The sequence below is a fragment of the Hyla sarda genome, chromosome 1 (assembly GCF_029499605.1).
Source record: "Hyla sarda isolate aHylSar1 chromosome 1, aHylSar1.hap1, whole genome shotgun sequence".
Classification (NCBI taxonomy): Eukaryota; Metazoa; Chordata; class Amphibia; order Anura; family Hylidae; genus Hyla; species Hyla sarda.
In genome coordinates, this window is record NC_079189.1 from 607,661,169 (window position 1) to 607,677,740 (window position 16,572).

At 41.8% G+C, this 16,572-nt stretch overlaps 1 protein-coding gene across 1 annotated transcript in view; it reads right to left on the minus strand.

Annotated features, from left to right (window-relative positions):
• Nucleotides 1–16,572, minus strand: part of LOC130299212 (oocyte zinc finger protein XlCOF7.1-like) — a 73,659-nt gene that overhangs the window by 12,089 nt on the left and 44,998 nt on the right. Inside the window, exon 8 of the mRNA XM_056551410.1 lies at nt 4,800–5,586. Within this exon, the coding sequence (XP_056407385.1) occupies nt 4,800–5,586 (787 nt within the window). The remainder of the gene's footprint in view (nt 1–4,799; nt 5,587–16,572) is intronic.

Genomic DNA, 16,572 nt, shown 5'->3' on the forward strand with positions numbered 1-16,572 from the left:
CTGTGCTTGTATTGGGGATAAATTGTTGTGCTGAGTCCACCATAACGCTGCTGCTATAGTTTTTTTTTAAATGGCTATTTCCTGTTGGAGTTCCTTCACTCCATCTACAATTCCCAGGATTCCTTGTTTGTAAGTGTGAGGTCACTTTTCTCCCTCCCACACAGTCACCCCACCCATTGCAGCACAGCTGAGCTTTCTACCATGATGTGTTGTGCTTGAAACTACACTTCCCTGCAGCCCTGTGGAGAATATCCCTCCCATCCAGCCACCACTCTACCCATAGAAGCACAGACACGCTCCCTTTGATCACCTGACTAGTGATGTAGTGTCTGGGGCTGCATTGAAACCTGGAAAAGCTGAAACAACACTCATTTTGTATGCTGTTAAATTAAACATCTGGGCAAAGAATACGTAAGATTGTGAGACCACCATGAACCACAGGTACAGAGACTATATCATGAACAGCATTAAAGGGGTACTCCGGTGAAAAACTTTTTTTTTTAAATCAACTGGTGCCAGAAAGTTAAACAGATTTGTAAATTACTTCTATTAAAAAATCTTAATCCTTCCTGTACTCATTAGCAGCTGAATACTACAGTGGAAATTCTTTTCCGTTTGAAACACAGAGCTGTCTGCTGAATCACGAGCACAGTGCTCTCTGCTGACATCTCTGTCCACTTAAGGAACTGTCAAGAGTAAAAGGAAATCCCCATTGCAAACATATGCTGTTCTGGACAGTTCCTAAAATGGACAGAGATGTCAGCAGAGAGCAATGTGCTCGTGATGTCAGCAGACAGCTGTGTTTAAAAAAGAAAAGAATTTCCGCTGTAGTATTCAGCAGCTAATAAGTACAGGAAGGATTAAGATTTTTTAATAGAAGTAATTTACAAATCTGTTTAACTTTCTGGCACCAGTTGATAAAAAAAAAAAAAAAAAAAAATGAAGTTTTTCACCGGAGTACCCCTTTAACTTCACAGCCCCTGTAGCACACTCAAATAAGAAAAATCTCGGAATACCCCTTTAAAGAGTACCTCTCATTAACTTGATAACTGTTATAATCCTCCCAGGTCACTGCCCCCATCATGATAAACCACCCCCTGTCTTTATTTTTATTATGTTTTAGGTTTCTACCTTGATATTGCTCTGTATTTTCTGCTCAGCCTCAGGTTCAGGTTCACAGACTGGGAAGGGGCGTTCCCCAGCAGGCGTGACATCAACTGGAGCCATAAAGGAGAGAACTTCCTCCCTTACTATGCAACCAACAGCAAACGGCAGTTAAGTGTGAGATGAGCTCTGATTGGCTAAGGCTGCACACACCCCCCTCAGCACTACAGACTTCACATCCTGTATTTGGACTTCTGCCAGGCCAGCAGGAGTCCAAAGTCTGTGCAAAAGATGGGGGGGGGGGGATGTGCTCTGGACAATTAGGGAGACACCTAGTGGCAGCTTTTTTAATACTAAATAAAACATAGAAAACTTTTTAAACAAAGTACATTAGAAAGATTTTTTTTAATTACCATAAGGAGTGCAATAGCAAAAATTAGTTTTAATGAGAGTGACCATTTAAGGCTGAAGTCCTCCAGTGGCTATTGCACAAGCTACTGGGGACTGGGAGCTGACCCAACCCACCATATCTCAGTCAGCCTACCAAGGGGTGGGGCCATTATGGCGTCTATGCATACAGGCTCCTAGTACCAACAACAAGGTAGGGGAGTGGATTGGCTAAAGTATATTAAAGGGGGTTATCCAGGAATTTAAAAAAACTGCTCCCTGTCTGTCTCCAGGTTGGATGTTGTTTTAAAACTTGGCTCCATTCACTTATTTGGAACTGAGCTGCAGAACCACACCCAACCTGGAGACAGACAGGGAGTAGTTTTTGAAAGAAATAAACTCTATTTTTCAATTCCTGGATAACCCCTTTAAATAGCCATATTGGCTCGGGGGTTGAGCATTAAAAAGAACCCTCAATTGGGAAACAAGCAATCAGAGTCTGTTTATTATAGCAAAATATCACAATTTTGGTAAATAAACCCACAAATAGATTTCTAAACAAGATGATTTGGATAGCAGTACAGACATGTATAGAATGTCAATACATTATTTGTGAATTTCGATACATTTCTGTACAGCTATCTATGTTTGAAGGGGCCGAAGATTTTTCACCAACGCTGGCGTGTTCAGTAGCGCTGGCGAACTTTCCCAACATCCTGACAGTGCAGGACTTCAGCCATAAGCTTCCCTAGCCCTCGGCTTCTGTAAGTAAACCCACCATAACCTGCAGTAGTACTTTGGTCACTACGACGTTGTCCTGATATTAGCCGATTTGTTTGTGTTAAAGGGGGTAGTCTGCTGCTCAGCATTAGACTGGCATTGAGGGGGCAGGGCAAGACACCATGAGGGGGCAGGGCTATGACATCACAAGCTCCCAGTGCCGGCTCCAGCGCTCGGAACAGTTTGTTCCAAACGCTGAGCAGCGGAGTACCCCTTTTAACCGTCACTGCGGGGTGCTCCAGTGAAATAAACAAAAAAAGCAATACTGTAATAAAGCGTGAAGAGAGGCACCTCACCACACCTAGGAGTTATATATATATATATGTGTGTGTTTGTATACACATTCACTTTTCTTCCCTAGGTTCAAGCACAATACACTGGAGCTAAATGAAGGGGAGATTTGGAGAATGCCCCTATAGGGTTAAAGGGGTTTTCCAGGAATTTTTTTTTTTTATTTATCAACTTTATTTACAACTGGCTCCAGAAAGTTAAACAGATTTGTAAATTAATAAAATAAATATATATCACCCGCGCTGGAGGAAACTGTGGGCTATATCCTTGCTGCGTTACTCCTGTACGCTTCCCTGTAAGGCGTACAAGTAGTGAATAATACAAAATGAGAAAAAATAGGAGTACGCGCTAGGAAAAATAGCAATAGTGAGATGAATTAAATGGAACCGTGTCCTACCTTGCAATGAGTAGTGTGGTACTGAATTGGAGCAGCGGTCCTCTGGAATATGAGCACAACAGAGTTGTTTTGGCAAATAAACGAGTGGTTATGATAAATAATAAAATGGATAGTAGCAGTGCAAGTACCTATATTAGAATATATGGTATGTTATTGGAGAATGTAATTGGATTGCGGCACTTTCTAGGAGTACAAGATGATAAGTCCTTCCACAGTGGGCCCGTTTGGAGGGTACTCCAGCGCTACAAATGGTAATAAAATAGAGAGAGGTTCCTCCGGTTCAGGTAAAATGAAAGCGTTTCTAATAGAAATAGGTACCTGATGTCCGTAGCCAGTCAGGGACGTGGCTTATTTGGGGTGATGGTCCTCAAAACAGAGATAGCGGGAGAACGCTCCGGCCGGTAGCGTGTCAACCTGCTTCCGATCTCGTGGTAAGTGACTCGATGTTGTGAGTAACTGATAGTGACGTCACTATGGGGGCACGGAGAGTCCACAAAACTAAAGACGCGTTTCGGAAACTTTCGAATTTCCTTCGTCAGAAATGACTTTTATTAAAAAATCTTAATCCTTTCAGTACTTATGAGCTTCTCAAGTTAAGGTTGTTCTTTTCTGTCTAGGTCCTCTCTGATGACACTTGTCTGGGGAAACGCCCGGTTTAGAAGAGGTTTGCTATGGGGATTTTCTTCTAAACTGGGCGGTTCCCGAGACACGTGTCATCAGAGAGGACTTAGACTGAATAGAACAACCTTAACTTTAGAAGCTCATAAGTACTGAAAGGATTAATATTTTTTTAATAGAAGTCATTTACAAATCTGTTTAACTTTCTGGAGCCAGTTGATATATAAAAAAATGTTTTTCCTGGATAACCCCTTTAACCCAATAGGGGCATTCTCCAAATCTCCCCTTCATTTAGGATTTTTCCTGGATAACCCCTTTAATTTATCAGTGCAGGCTATGAAATAGTGGGTATACTTTTGTACACATCTCCATATATACTGTATCACGTTGGTTTGGCTAGCACATATAATATAAATGTTGTGGTTATATGGCCATGTACCCTGATGGTGCCCCTGAGGACGTCCCCTCGCACATGAGGATTAGGTTTGGGGGCGGAAACAAGTCATAGACACGAATGGAGGGAGCGTGGTGTGATGTCACGAGGGGGGGGCATGGTCGTGGTCCGGCTCCATTACACGGCACCGAGGCTCATATCATATGAACATTTGGGGACTATACAGATTCAAATCTTGTTTCCTCCAACACAAAATACGTGCGGTATATAAAATCTTCTATTATAGAAAAAGTGAAAAGCTTTCAATGACTATATTGACTCTATCATACGTGAAATGCTGATATAGTGCGAAACAATAATTTTCTAGTGGTACTGTAGCAAAGACTAATATACTTTTACTCCTTTTGTATTTATTTTATACGCTGTTCTATATTCTATTTTTATTAAATTTTTTGTATTTATAAACCATTAATGCGCATCTGCAAGGGCCCTATTAGCGCTTACTAATCTATTAATATATTGTTATTATCTCAATAAATGTATCTGTATCTTTAAACTCATCTTCACAATAATACAGGACAGTATTTATCTCCCCTCTATAAATCTTTTCATGTGAAATCTTATTTACTCTAGCACCTCACCTCCATACCATTTCAAGGACCTCACTAGAGAATGGTAATATTCTTTGTATACATTTATCCCTGGGCAGTATAGGGTACACAAACTTATTCCTTCACCAGTTCTTAGTTGTTCATATCCTCAGTATTGTTGAGCTAACTAATCTTTTTTTTACATTTTCCTTCTCTGCATTTAGTGGTTACTACTCACCTGGGCGATTACCTGTAGGAATGTCCTCCTTATACTGCTCATCACCGCTCACATCTGTCTCTTCTTCTTCTTTTACTATTATGTCTATAGCATTAATATAGATCAAATCATTCCTTGTAGGAATGTCCTCCTGATACTGCTCATCACCGCTCACATCTGTCTTGTCTTCTTTTACTATTATGTCTGTAGTATTAATATAGATCAGATCTTTCCCTGTAGGAATGTCCTCCTTATACTGCTCATCACCCCTCATATCTGTCTCTTCTTCTTCTTTCTTTATGTCTGTAGCATTAATATAGATCAGATCTTTCCTTGAAGGAATGTCCTCCTTATACTGCTCATCACCCATCACATATGTCTCTTCTTCTTCTTCCTTTGTGTCTGTAGCATTAATATAGTTCAGATCTTTCCCTGTAGGAATGCCCTTCTTATACTGCTTATCACCGCTCACATCTGTCTCTTCTTCTTCCTTTATGTCTGTAGCATTAATATAGATCAGATCTTTCCCTGCAGGAATGTCCTCCTTATACTGCTCATCACCGCTCACATCTGTCTCTTCTTCTTCTTTTTCTTCCTTTGTGTCTGTAGCATTAATATAGCTCAGATCTTTCCCTATAGTAATGCCCTTCTTATACTGCTTATCACCGCTCACATCTGTCTCTTCTTCTTCCTTTATGTCTGTAGTGTTAACATAGATCAGATCTTCCGCTGCATGAATGTCCTCCTTATACTGCTCAACACCACTCATATCTGTCTCTGGAGCATTTATATTGTTCATATCTTCACCCTGATTCATAATATGTGGAGGAAATATTGTAAAAGTCATTAGACAGTAGTAGAAGTCATGTGGAATGTTATAGATGAGCAGAAATTATCATTAATTATCATGGGGACCAAAAATTACAGGAGGAGTTATCTGAGCCCCATTCATACAATGGTGCCATGTTTATAAATAGGTGAGGTGACATAAAGGAGGGTGAACCAGTCACCAATAAATGCTGAATGTCTATAGTACATAGGGGAAGGAATATAGCACTTGATATTAGGGGAGACCAGTTAGGGAATGTTAGGGGTCTGGAGGAGGAGGATATAAGGGTTCTGGGTGGATTCGGGGATCCTAAGGAGGAGGACAGAGGGGTCTGGGGCAGTGGGGGCAGAGGAGTGTGTAGGAGCAGGACAGAAGGGTCTAGGGGGAACTTAGGGAGGTCAGAGGGGTCTGGGGGAGGACTTACAGGGGTGTGGAAATTTATAAATCAAAACTACTTGTCCAAGGGACTAAAACGAGAGTACAAAATAATTTGAACCAATAGTATGTAAATAAGGTTATTATTAATAGAAACGTAAACGACACATTATCTTTATTCTGCAGGTCCATACGATTACAACAATACCCAATTTATATAGGTTTTATTTTACTACTTTAAAAAAATTATAACTTTTTGTACGGAAATTAGTACGCTTAAAATTGTCCTTTTTTCTGACCCTTATAACTTTTTTTTTTTTTACGTATACGGGGCTGTATGAGGGCCATTTATAGCACCGTGATTTGTAGTTGTTCTCGGTACCATTGTGGTATTTATCAGCCTTTTTTATCACAAACCCGCAATTCTGTTTTTTTTTTTTTTTTTTTTTTTTTACGCTGTTCACCGTACGGGATAAATTATGATATTTTTTAACCCCTTTTCATTTTTTCCTAACTCTTTTTTCATCAATTTCCATCTATAGGGCTTGTTGTTTGCAGGACTTATTGTCCTGCTTTAACATTCGGGCCTTGCTCCCCGGATAGAATGTTCAGTGCCCCGAATAATGTTCAGTGGCCTGAGTAACTTGTCAGGTACATATAGCTGTGCCCAATGTGTGTGTATGTATATATACTGTGAGTGTGTGTGTTACAATGTGTATATACATTGTGTGTAGGCATATAGAGTGTGTGAGTGTGTATACTGTGTGTTACTATGTGTATATACATTGTGTGTAGGCATATGGAGTGTGTGTATATACTGGGAGTGTGTGTGTTACCATGTGTATATAAATTGTGTTTAGGCATATAGAGTGTGTATATACTGAGAGTGTGTTACTATGTGCATATACATTGTGTGTAGGCATATAGAGTGTGTGTATATACTGTGAGTATGTGTATATACATTGTGTGTAGGCATATGGAGTGTATGTATACACTGAGTGTGTGTGTTACTATGTGTATATACATTGTGTGTAGGCATATGGAGTGTGTGTATACACTGAGTGTGTGTGTTACTATGTGTATATACATTGTGTGTGGGCATATAGAGTGTGTGTATATACTGTGAGTGTGTGTTACTATGTGTATATACATTGTGTGTGGGCATATGGAGTGTGTATATACTGAGAGTGTGTTACTATGTGCATATACATTGTGTGTAGGCATATAGAGTGTGTGTATACACTGAGTGTGTGTGTTACTATGTGTATATACATTGTGTGTAGGCATATAGAGTGTGTGTATATACTGTGAGTATGTGTATATACATTGTGTGTAGGCATATGGAGTGTATGTATACACTGAGTGTGTGTGTGTTACTATGTGTATATACATTGTGTGTAGGCATATGGAGTGTATGTATACACTGAGTGTGTGTGTTACTATGTGCATACACTGTGTGTAGGAATATAGAGTGTGTGTATATACTGGGAGTGTGTGTTACTATGTGTATATACACTGTGTGTAGGAATATAGAGTGTGTGTATATACTGTGAGTGTGTGTGTTACTATGTGTATATACACTGTGTGTAGGCATATAGGGGGACATGTATCATTATTTGTGTATGGTAGAAGCATTTTACCCCTTTTCCCGAATTCTAAATTATGCGCAGAAGCGCTAAATTTATCAATCAAGCGCAATGAGCTTCATAAATTGCGCGTAAATATAGTGATCTCCTCAATCCACTCTTTGGAAAATAGAATCGATGATTTAGAGCATCTTGCTACGTTAAGTCCAAGATGGCTTATATTTGCGCAAAAAAAACTGCTCTTAATAAATCCATGCGTACTATAGATGTCACTCCAAGGTACCCCGATTCAGCCACATCTGGAGGACATGCTCTACCAAAACGTGTGCAAAAAAAGGGCTTGCGCAAAATACACACAAAACAGGGGTAAAATCTTTGATACATGTCCCCAATAGAGTGTGTGTATATACTGTGAGTGTGTGTGTTACTATGTGTATATACAGTGTGTAGGCATATAGAGTTTGTGTATATACTGTGTGTGTTACTATGTGTATATACACTGTGTGTAGGAATATAGAGTATGTGTATATACAGAGAATGTGTTACTATGTGTATATACATTGTGTGTAGGCATATAGAGTTTGTGTATATACTGTGTGTAGAAATATAGAGTGTGTGTATATACTGTGAGTGTGTGTGTTACTATGTCTATATACAGTGTGTAGGCATATAGAGTTTGTGTATATACTGTGTGTGTTACTATGTGTATATACACTGTGTGTAGGAATATAGAGTATGTGTATATACAGAGAATGTGTTACTATGTGTATATACATTGTGTGTAGGCATATAGAGTTTGTGTATATACTGTGTGTGTTACTATGTGTATATACACTGTGTGTAGGAATATAGAGTATGTGTATATACAGAGAATGTGTTACTATGTGTATATACATTGTGTGTAGGCATATAGAGTTTGTGTATATACTATGTGTAGAAATATAAAGTATGTGTATATACAGAGAATGTGTTACTATGTGTATATACACTGTGTGTAGGAATATAGAGTTTGTGTATATACTGTGTGTGTTACTATGTGTATATACACTGTGGGGGAGATTTATCAAAACCTGTGCAGAGGAAGAGTGGTGCAGTTGCCCATAGCAACCAATCAGATTGCTTCTTTCATTTTCCACAGGCCTCTTTAGTACCTGTACGCCCGTGGGAATTTCGGTCCCCGCCGCGCGCCGGGCGGGGACCGGGCCGGGGTGACTGCTGATATCGATCAGCAGGCACCCCGTGCAAATGCCCAGGGGGGTCATCAGACCCCTCCATATCGGCGATCGGCACAAATCGCAAGTGAATTCACACTTGCGATTTGCGCCGATTCCGGGTCATTCGGGTCTATGGTGACCCGGTGACCCGGAATAGAAGGGGATCGCGGTTGTCTAAGATACCCACGATCCCCCTGTAGCCATAGGAGTGAGGTGGCAGAGGTGCCACCCCTCCTATCTCTGCTATTGGTGGTCTAGATGCGACCACCAATAGCAGATTAGGGGCGGGGGGGGGGGTTTACTTTCATTTTCCCCGTTCTGCCCACCCACAATAGGCGGGGCAGGACGGGGAAATGACGGGGACTGAACGCCGAAGATCCACTTACCCGTCGGTGGAAGCTGCGGGACCGGATCGGCGGCGATCGGCGCGGGCGCCGATGTCGTGCAGCAGAAGAGGATGGCTCCCTGGATCCGACGGAAGTCGGTAAGTTGCCTAGCAACATCTAGAGGGCTACAGTCTGAGACTGTAGCCCTCCAGATGTTGCAAAACTACAACTCCCAGCATGCCCACATAGCTGTTTGCTGTCTGTGCATGCTGGAATTTGTAGTTTTGCAACATCTGGGGGTCCACAGTTTGGAGATCACAGTGCAGTGGTCTCTATCTGTAGCCCTCCAGATGTTGCAAAACTGCAAATCCCAGCATGCTGAAACAGCTGTCTCGGCATGCTGGGAGTTGTAGTTGCGACCCCTCCAGCTGTTGCATAACTAGATCTCCCAGCATGCCCTTCGGCGATCAGTACATGCTGGGAGTTGTAGTTTTGCAACAGCTATAGGCACACTGGTGGGAAAATACTGAGTTAGGTAACAGAACCTAACTGAAGGTTTTCCAACCAGTGTGCCTCCAGCTGTTGCAAAACTACAACTCCCAGCATGCACGGTCTGTCAGTACATGCTGGGAGTTGTAGTTTTGAAACAGCTGGAGGTTTGCCCCCCCATGTGAACGCACAGGGTACATTCACACGGGCGGGTTTACAGTAAGTTTCCTGCTTCAAGTATGAGCTGCGGCAAAGTTTTCGCCGCAGCGCAAATTTCTAGCGGGAAGCTCACAGTAACCCACCAGTGTGACTGTACCCTAAAAACACTACACTACACTAACACATAATAAAGGGTAAAACACTACACATACACCCCCTTACACTGTCCCCCCAATAAAAATTAAAAATGTATTGTACGGCAGTGTTTCCAAAACGGAGCCTCCAGCTGTTGCAAAACAACAACTCCCAGCATTTCCAGACAGCCACTGACTGTCCAGGCATGCTGGGAGTTTAGCAACAGCTGGAGACACCCTGTTTGGGAATCACTGGTATAGAATACATCTATGTCCACCCCTATGCAATCCCAAATTTAGTCCTCAAATGTGCATGGCGCTCTCTCATTTCAGAGCCCTGTCGTATTTCAAGGAAACAGTTTAGGGCCACATATGGGGTATTTCCGTACTCGGGAGAAATTGCGTTACAAATTTTGGGGGGCTTTTTCTCCTTTTACCCCTTATGAAAAGGAAAAGTTGGGGGCTACACCAGCATGTTAGTGTAAAAAAAATTAAAATTTTACACTAACATGCTGGTGTTGTCCTTTACTTTTTATTTTCACAAGTGTTAAAAGGAAAAAAAGCCCCCCAAAATTTGTAACGCAATCTCTCCTGAGTACAGAAATACCCCATATGTGAGCGTAAAATGCTCTGCGGGCGCACAACAAGGCTCAGGAGTGAGAGCGCACCATGTACATTTGAGGCCTAAATTGGTGATTTGCACAGGGGTGGCTGATTTTACAGCGGTTCTGACATAAACGCAAAAAAATAAATATCCACATGTGATCCCATTTTGGAAACTACACCCCTCACGGAAAGTAACAAGGGGTATAGTGAGCCTTTACACCCCACAGGTGTTTGACGAATTAGGATGGAAAATGAAAAAAAAAATTTTTTGACAAAAATGCTGGTGTTACCCAAAATTTTTCATTTTCACAAGGAAACATAGGAAAAAAGCCCCTCAAAATTTGTAACCCCATTTTTTCTGAGTAAGAGCATACCCCATATGTGGATGTAAAGTGCTCGGCGGGCGAACTACAATGCTCAGAAGAGAGGGAGCGCCATTGGGATTTTGAAGATAAAATTTGTCCGGAATTGAAGGCTACGTGTGTTTACAAAGCTCCCATACAGCCAGAACAATGGAACCCCCCACATATGACCCAATTTTGGAAACTAAACCCCTCACGTAATGTAATAAGGGGTACAGTGAGCATTTACGCCCCACAGGTGTCTGACAGATTTTTGGAACAGTGGTCCGTGAAAATGAAAAATGTAATTTTTCATTTGCACAGCCCACTGTTCCAAAGATCTGTCAAACGCCAGTGGGGTGTAAATACTCACTGCACCCCTTATTAAATTCTGTGGGTGGTGTAGTTTCCAAAATGGGGTCACGTGGGGGGGTCCACTGTTGTGGCACCAAGGGGGGGCTTTGCAAACGCACATGGCCCCCGACTTCTATTCCAACCAAATTCTGTCTTCAAAAGCTCAATGGCGCTCCTTCTCTTCTGAGCATTGTAGTGTGCCAGCAGATCACTTGATGTCCACACATTGGGTATTTCCATACTCAGAAGAAATGGGGTTACAAATTTTGGGGGTCATTTTCTCCTATTACCCCTTGTAAAAATATAAAATGTGGGGGAAAACCAGCAATTTTAGTGAAAATAATTTTTTTTTTCATTTACACATCCGACTTTAGCAAAAAGTCGTCAAACACCTGTGAGGTTTTAAGGCTCATTGTACCCCTTGATGTGTTCCTTGAGGGGCGTAGTTTCTAAAATAGTATGCCATGTGTTTTTTTTTTTTTTTGCTGTTCTGGCACCATAGGGGCTTCCTAAATGCGACATGCTCCACAAAAACCATTTCAGAAAAACTCACTCTCCAAAATCCCATTGTCGCTCCTTCCCTTCTGAGCCCTCTACTGCGCCCGCCGAACACTTGACTTACACATATGAGGTATTTCCTTACTCGAGAGAAATTGGGCTACACATTTTAGGAAGATTTCTCTCCTTTTACCCCTTGTAAAAATTCAAAAACTGGGTCTACAAGAACATGCCAGTGTAAAAAATGAAGATTTTGAATTTTCTCCTTCAATTTGCTGCTATTCCTGTGAAACACCTAAAGGGTTAACAAACCTTTTGAATGTTATTTTGAATACTTTGGGGGGGTGCAGTTTTTATAATGGGGTCATTTTTGGGGTATTTCTAATAAGAAGGCCCTTCAAATCCACTTCAAAATGGAACTGGTCCCTGAAAAATTTTGATTTTGAAAATTTTGTGAAAAATTTGAAAATTGCTGCTGAACTTTGAAGTCCTCTGGTGTCTTCCAAAAGTAAAAACATGTCAACTTTATGATGCAAACATAAAGTAGACATATTGTATATGTGAATCAATATATAATTTATTTGGAATATTAATTTTCCTTATAAGCAGAGAGCTTCAAAGTTAAAAAAAATGCAAAATTTTCAATTTTTTCATCAAATTTTTTAATTTTTCACCAAGAAACGATGCAAGTATTGACAAAATTTTACCACTAACGTAAAGTAGAATATGTCGCGAAAAAAACAATCTCAGAATCAAAATGAAAGGTAAAAGCATCCCAGGGTTATTAATGCTTAAAGTGACAGTGGTCAGATGTGCAAAAAATGGCCGGGTCCTACAGTGAAAATTGGCTGGGTCCTTAAAGGGTTAAAACCCACAAAGAAACCTACACAACACTCTTAGTAAATAAGGGCCATTGTGTGTACCTATATACAGTGTGTAAGTAGCTATATACACTGGGGGAGATTCATCAAAACCTGCCCAGAGGAAAAGTTACTGAGTTGCAACCAATCAGATCGCTTCTTTCATTTCTCACAGGCCTCTTAAAAAAAAATGAAAGAAGCAATCTGATTGGTTGCTATGGGCAACTGAGCAAGTTTTCCCCTGGACAAGTTTTGGTAAATCTCCCCCTGTGTGTCTATGTATATACAGTGTGCATAGCTATATACAGTGTGCGTCTATGTATATACAGTGTGCATTGGTATATACAGTGTGTCTATGTATATACAGTGTCTGTCTATGTATATACAGTGTGCATAGGTATATACAGTGTGTGTCTATGTATATACAGTGTGCATAGGTATATACAGTGTCTGTCTATGTATATACAGTGTGCATAGGTATATACACTGTGGGGGAGATTTAGCAAAACCTGTGCAGAGGAAAATTTGGTAAGTTGCCCATGGCAACCAATCAGATTGCTTCTTTAATTTTTCAGAGGTCTTGTTAGAAATGAAAGAAGCGATTTGATTGGTTGCTACAGGCAACTTACCAAATTTTCCTCTGGACAGGTTTTGATAAATCTCCCCCTGTGTGTCTAAGTATATACAGTGTGTGCCTATGTATATACAGTGTGTGCATAGGTATACACAGTGTGTGCATAGGTATATACAGTGTACATTGGCATAAACAGTCTGGTCTGGTCCATATCACTTATGTCTATGTATATATAGTGTGTGTCTATGTATATACAGTGTGTGCATAGGTATATACAGTGTACATTGGCATAAACAGTCTGGTCCATATCACTTATGGCTATGTATATACAGTGTGCATAGGTATATACAGTGTGTGTCTATGTATATACAGTGTGTGTCTATGTATATACAGTGTGCATAGGTATATACAGTGTGTGTCTATGTATATACAGTGTGTGTCTATGTATATACAATGTGTGTCTATGAATATACAGTGTGTGTCTATGTATATACAGTGTGTGTCTATGTATATACAGTGTGTGCATAGGTATATACAGTGTGTGGTTATGTATATACAGTGTGTGTCTATGTATATACAGTGTGCGTCTATGAATATACAGTGTGCATCTATGAATATACAGTGTGTGTCTATGTATATACAGCGTGTGCATAGGTATATACAGTGTACATTGGCATAAACAGTCTGGTCCATATCACTTATGGCTATGTATATACAGTGTGCATAGGTATATACAGTGTGTGTCTATGTATATACAGTGTGTGTCTATGTATATACAGTGTGCATAGGTATATACAGTGTGTGTCTATGTATATACAGTGTGTGTCTATGTATATACAATGTGTGTCTATGAATATACAGTGTGTGTCTATGTATATACAGTGTGTGTCTATGTATATACAGTGTGTGCATAGGTATATACAGTGTGTGGTTATGTATATACAGTGTGTGTCTATGTATATACAGTGTGCGTCTATGAATATACAGTGTGCATCTATGAATATACAGTGTGTGTCTATGTATATACAGTGTGTGCATAGGTATATACAGTGTGTGCATAGGTATATACAGTGTGCATCTATGAATATACAGTGTTTGTCTATGTATATACAGTGTGCATCTATGTATATACAGTGTGTGTCTATGAATATACAGTGTTTGTCTATGTATATACAGTGTGCATCTATGTATATACAGTGTGTGTCTATGTATATACAGTGTGTGTCTATGTATATACAGTGTGTGCATAGGTATATACAGTGTACATTGGCATAAACAGTCTGGTCTGGTCCATATCACTTATGGCTATGTAGCAGTTTACATTTAAATACCTTTTTAATGGTTTCCCAATATACAGTATAATAGTGGTGGAGCCCCAAAACATCATGTGAATTGGGACAAAGGAAAAAGTACAAAATAACCAGTAGGTAGTCAGATAGCATGGGGGGGGGGGGGGGGGGGGGAAGACTCACGGTAGATTCACATGTGCTGACATGCCCCCTCCCATAGACTTGCATTGAGGGGGTGGGGTGTGACGTCATGAGGGGGCGGGCATATGACGTCACGAGCTCCCGGCTCCAGCGTTTGTTCCAAACACTGAGCAGCGGAGTACCCCTTTAACATTCTGACCCCTATAACTTTTTTTTTTTTCCCGCATCCGGGGCTGTATGAGGGCTCATTTCTTGCACTGTTGGCCTGGTGCAGTGGCCTCGCTGGGAGCGGCTATTGAGGTGGGTCCTTTGGCTGAAGTTCCATCCATTTCTCAGTCGGTAAGTTCAACTTTGTTGGGGCTTGGGGTTCTAGTGAGGGGTGACAGGATTTGTTACCAGCTCTTAAGGGATATTAGCACATTTGGAACCTAGTTCCATTTTTCTGTAGGATCCCCCCGCCCCCATTAGGTGCCCATTTAGAAGAGGAGGTGAAGCAGAAGATTTGGAAGAACATGTTGATATATGGTCGTTATTGTCCGTAGATCAACATACCGTGTAGTAGGCCGAATGCGGAAAAGCCTGTGGGCAGGAAACCCCGTGTCTCAAATGTGATGTCCAAGTAAGGGATATAGTCCCGTACAGTACTTAAGCCCTGTCAGGTTGAGTCCCTCTGTGTCCTAGGGGCTCTCCTGCAGTGTCTCCCCATAGTAATATATATATATATATATATATATATATAATGTATAGTGTTATGTGTATTAGATATAAAGGACCTTTAAGTTGTCACATGATAATTGTTCACCTGATGTGTTTGTTACCCAGAAAGCACTAGCTAACCAGGTGACCTGCAGCTTGACCTATGAGCTTCTGGCTCAGCCCCCCTTTATGAGAGGGGGAGCCATTACAATCTCTCTCTTCTACCACACTTCCTACTCAGGCACAGTAAAGACCAGACGTCTCAGAGCCAGTGTCCAAGACATCTGGAGGCCTCAAGCCACCTACAGCCACATGTCAGTAAGTCAAGTCATCTCTGTCTGCTGTCACTACCTACAGTCAAGTCTATAATAGTCAGGACAGTGTGGCTGTCCTAAAGTTTGTCAAAGTCACTACAAGTCCCAGCAAGCTGCGGGGTCCTTCTGTGTTACTGGCCATCACTCCGGGATCCTGGCCTAGCTGTAAAGACTATTTCCATCTGTCTACCTCGGTAAAGCTACTGTTAACCCTAACCTGGTCTTGGACTTTTATTGCCCTGCCTAACCTTGGGATAGCGGTGCTACCGTTCGGGTGGTTACCGGGAAAACTATGCCCTGGCGTCACTAACATTTAGGGGTTAATAACACCTGCCCCTGGGCTACAACATTTGCCCCATACACCTCACCTTCACACCCCATGGCTCACCACACAAAGACCATGGGTAACTGGCTGCAGGCTTTACCGGTTTTGGGTTCCATTATGGGCCAGCAGCATCCTGAATGTTTGTCTATATCAGTGATTCCCAACCGCGGTGACACGGCACAGGTGTGTGCCGTTCGGCACTCCCCGTGGTGCCGCAGGATTTTGCCGTGATTTATTTTTTAAATGTCCCGCCCCGTCCTGCTCGCTTATGACTGACGGCGCACTGCGCACACAGCGTCCCCCTCTCCCTTGCGGCGCAGTGAGCCGAAAATGGTGCCCTGGGGCGGAACAAGCTGCATCTGCGCTGGACTTCGAGTACTGCTGTGGAACTGCAAGCTGCGCGGGCTGGCTTGCTTAAGGTACCGTACCCTTTCCACCCCTCTGATACCCCTTCTCAACCCTGTCCAACCCCCCCTTCACCACAGTAACCCAGGTCCACCCTCTATCCCCCCCGTCATCCATGTCCACCTCCCTGTCACCCATGTCCACCCCCCGTCACTCATGTCCACCCCCCCTCTCACACATGTCCACCCTCCTATCATCCCGGTCACCCAAGTCCACCCTCCTGTCACCCATGTCCGCCTTGTCCATTCCCCTGTCACTCATGTTTACCCCCCCGTAGTC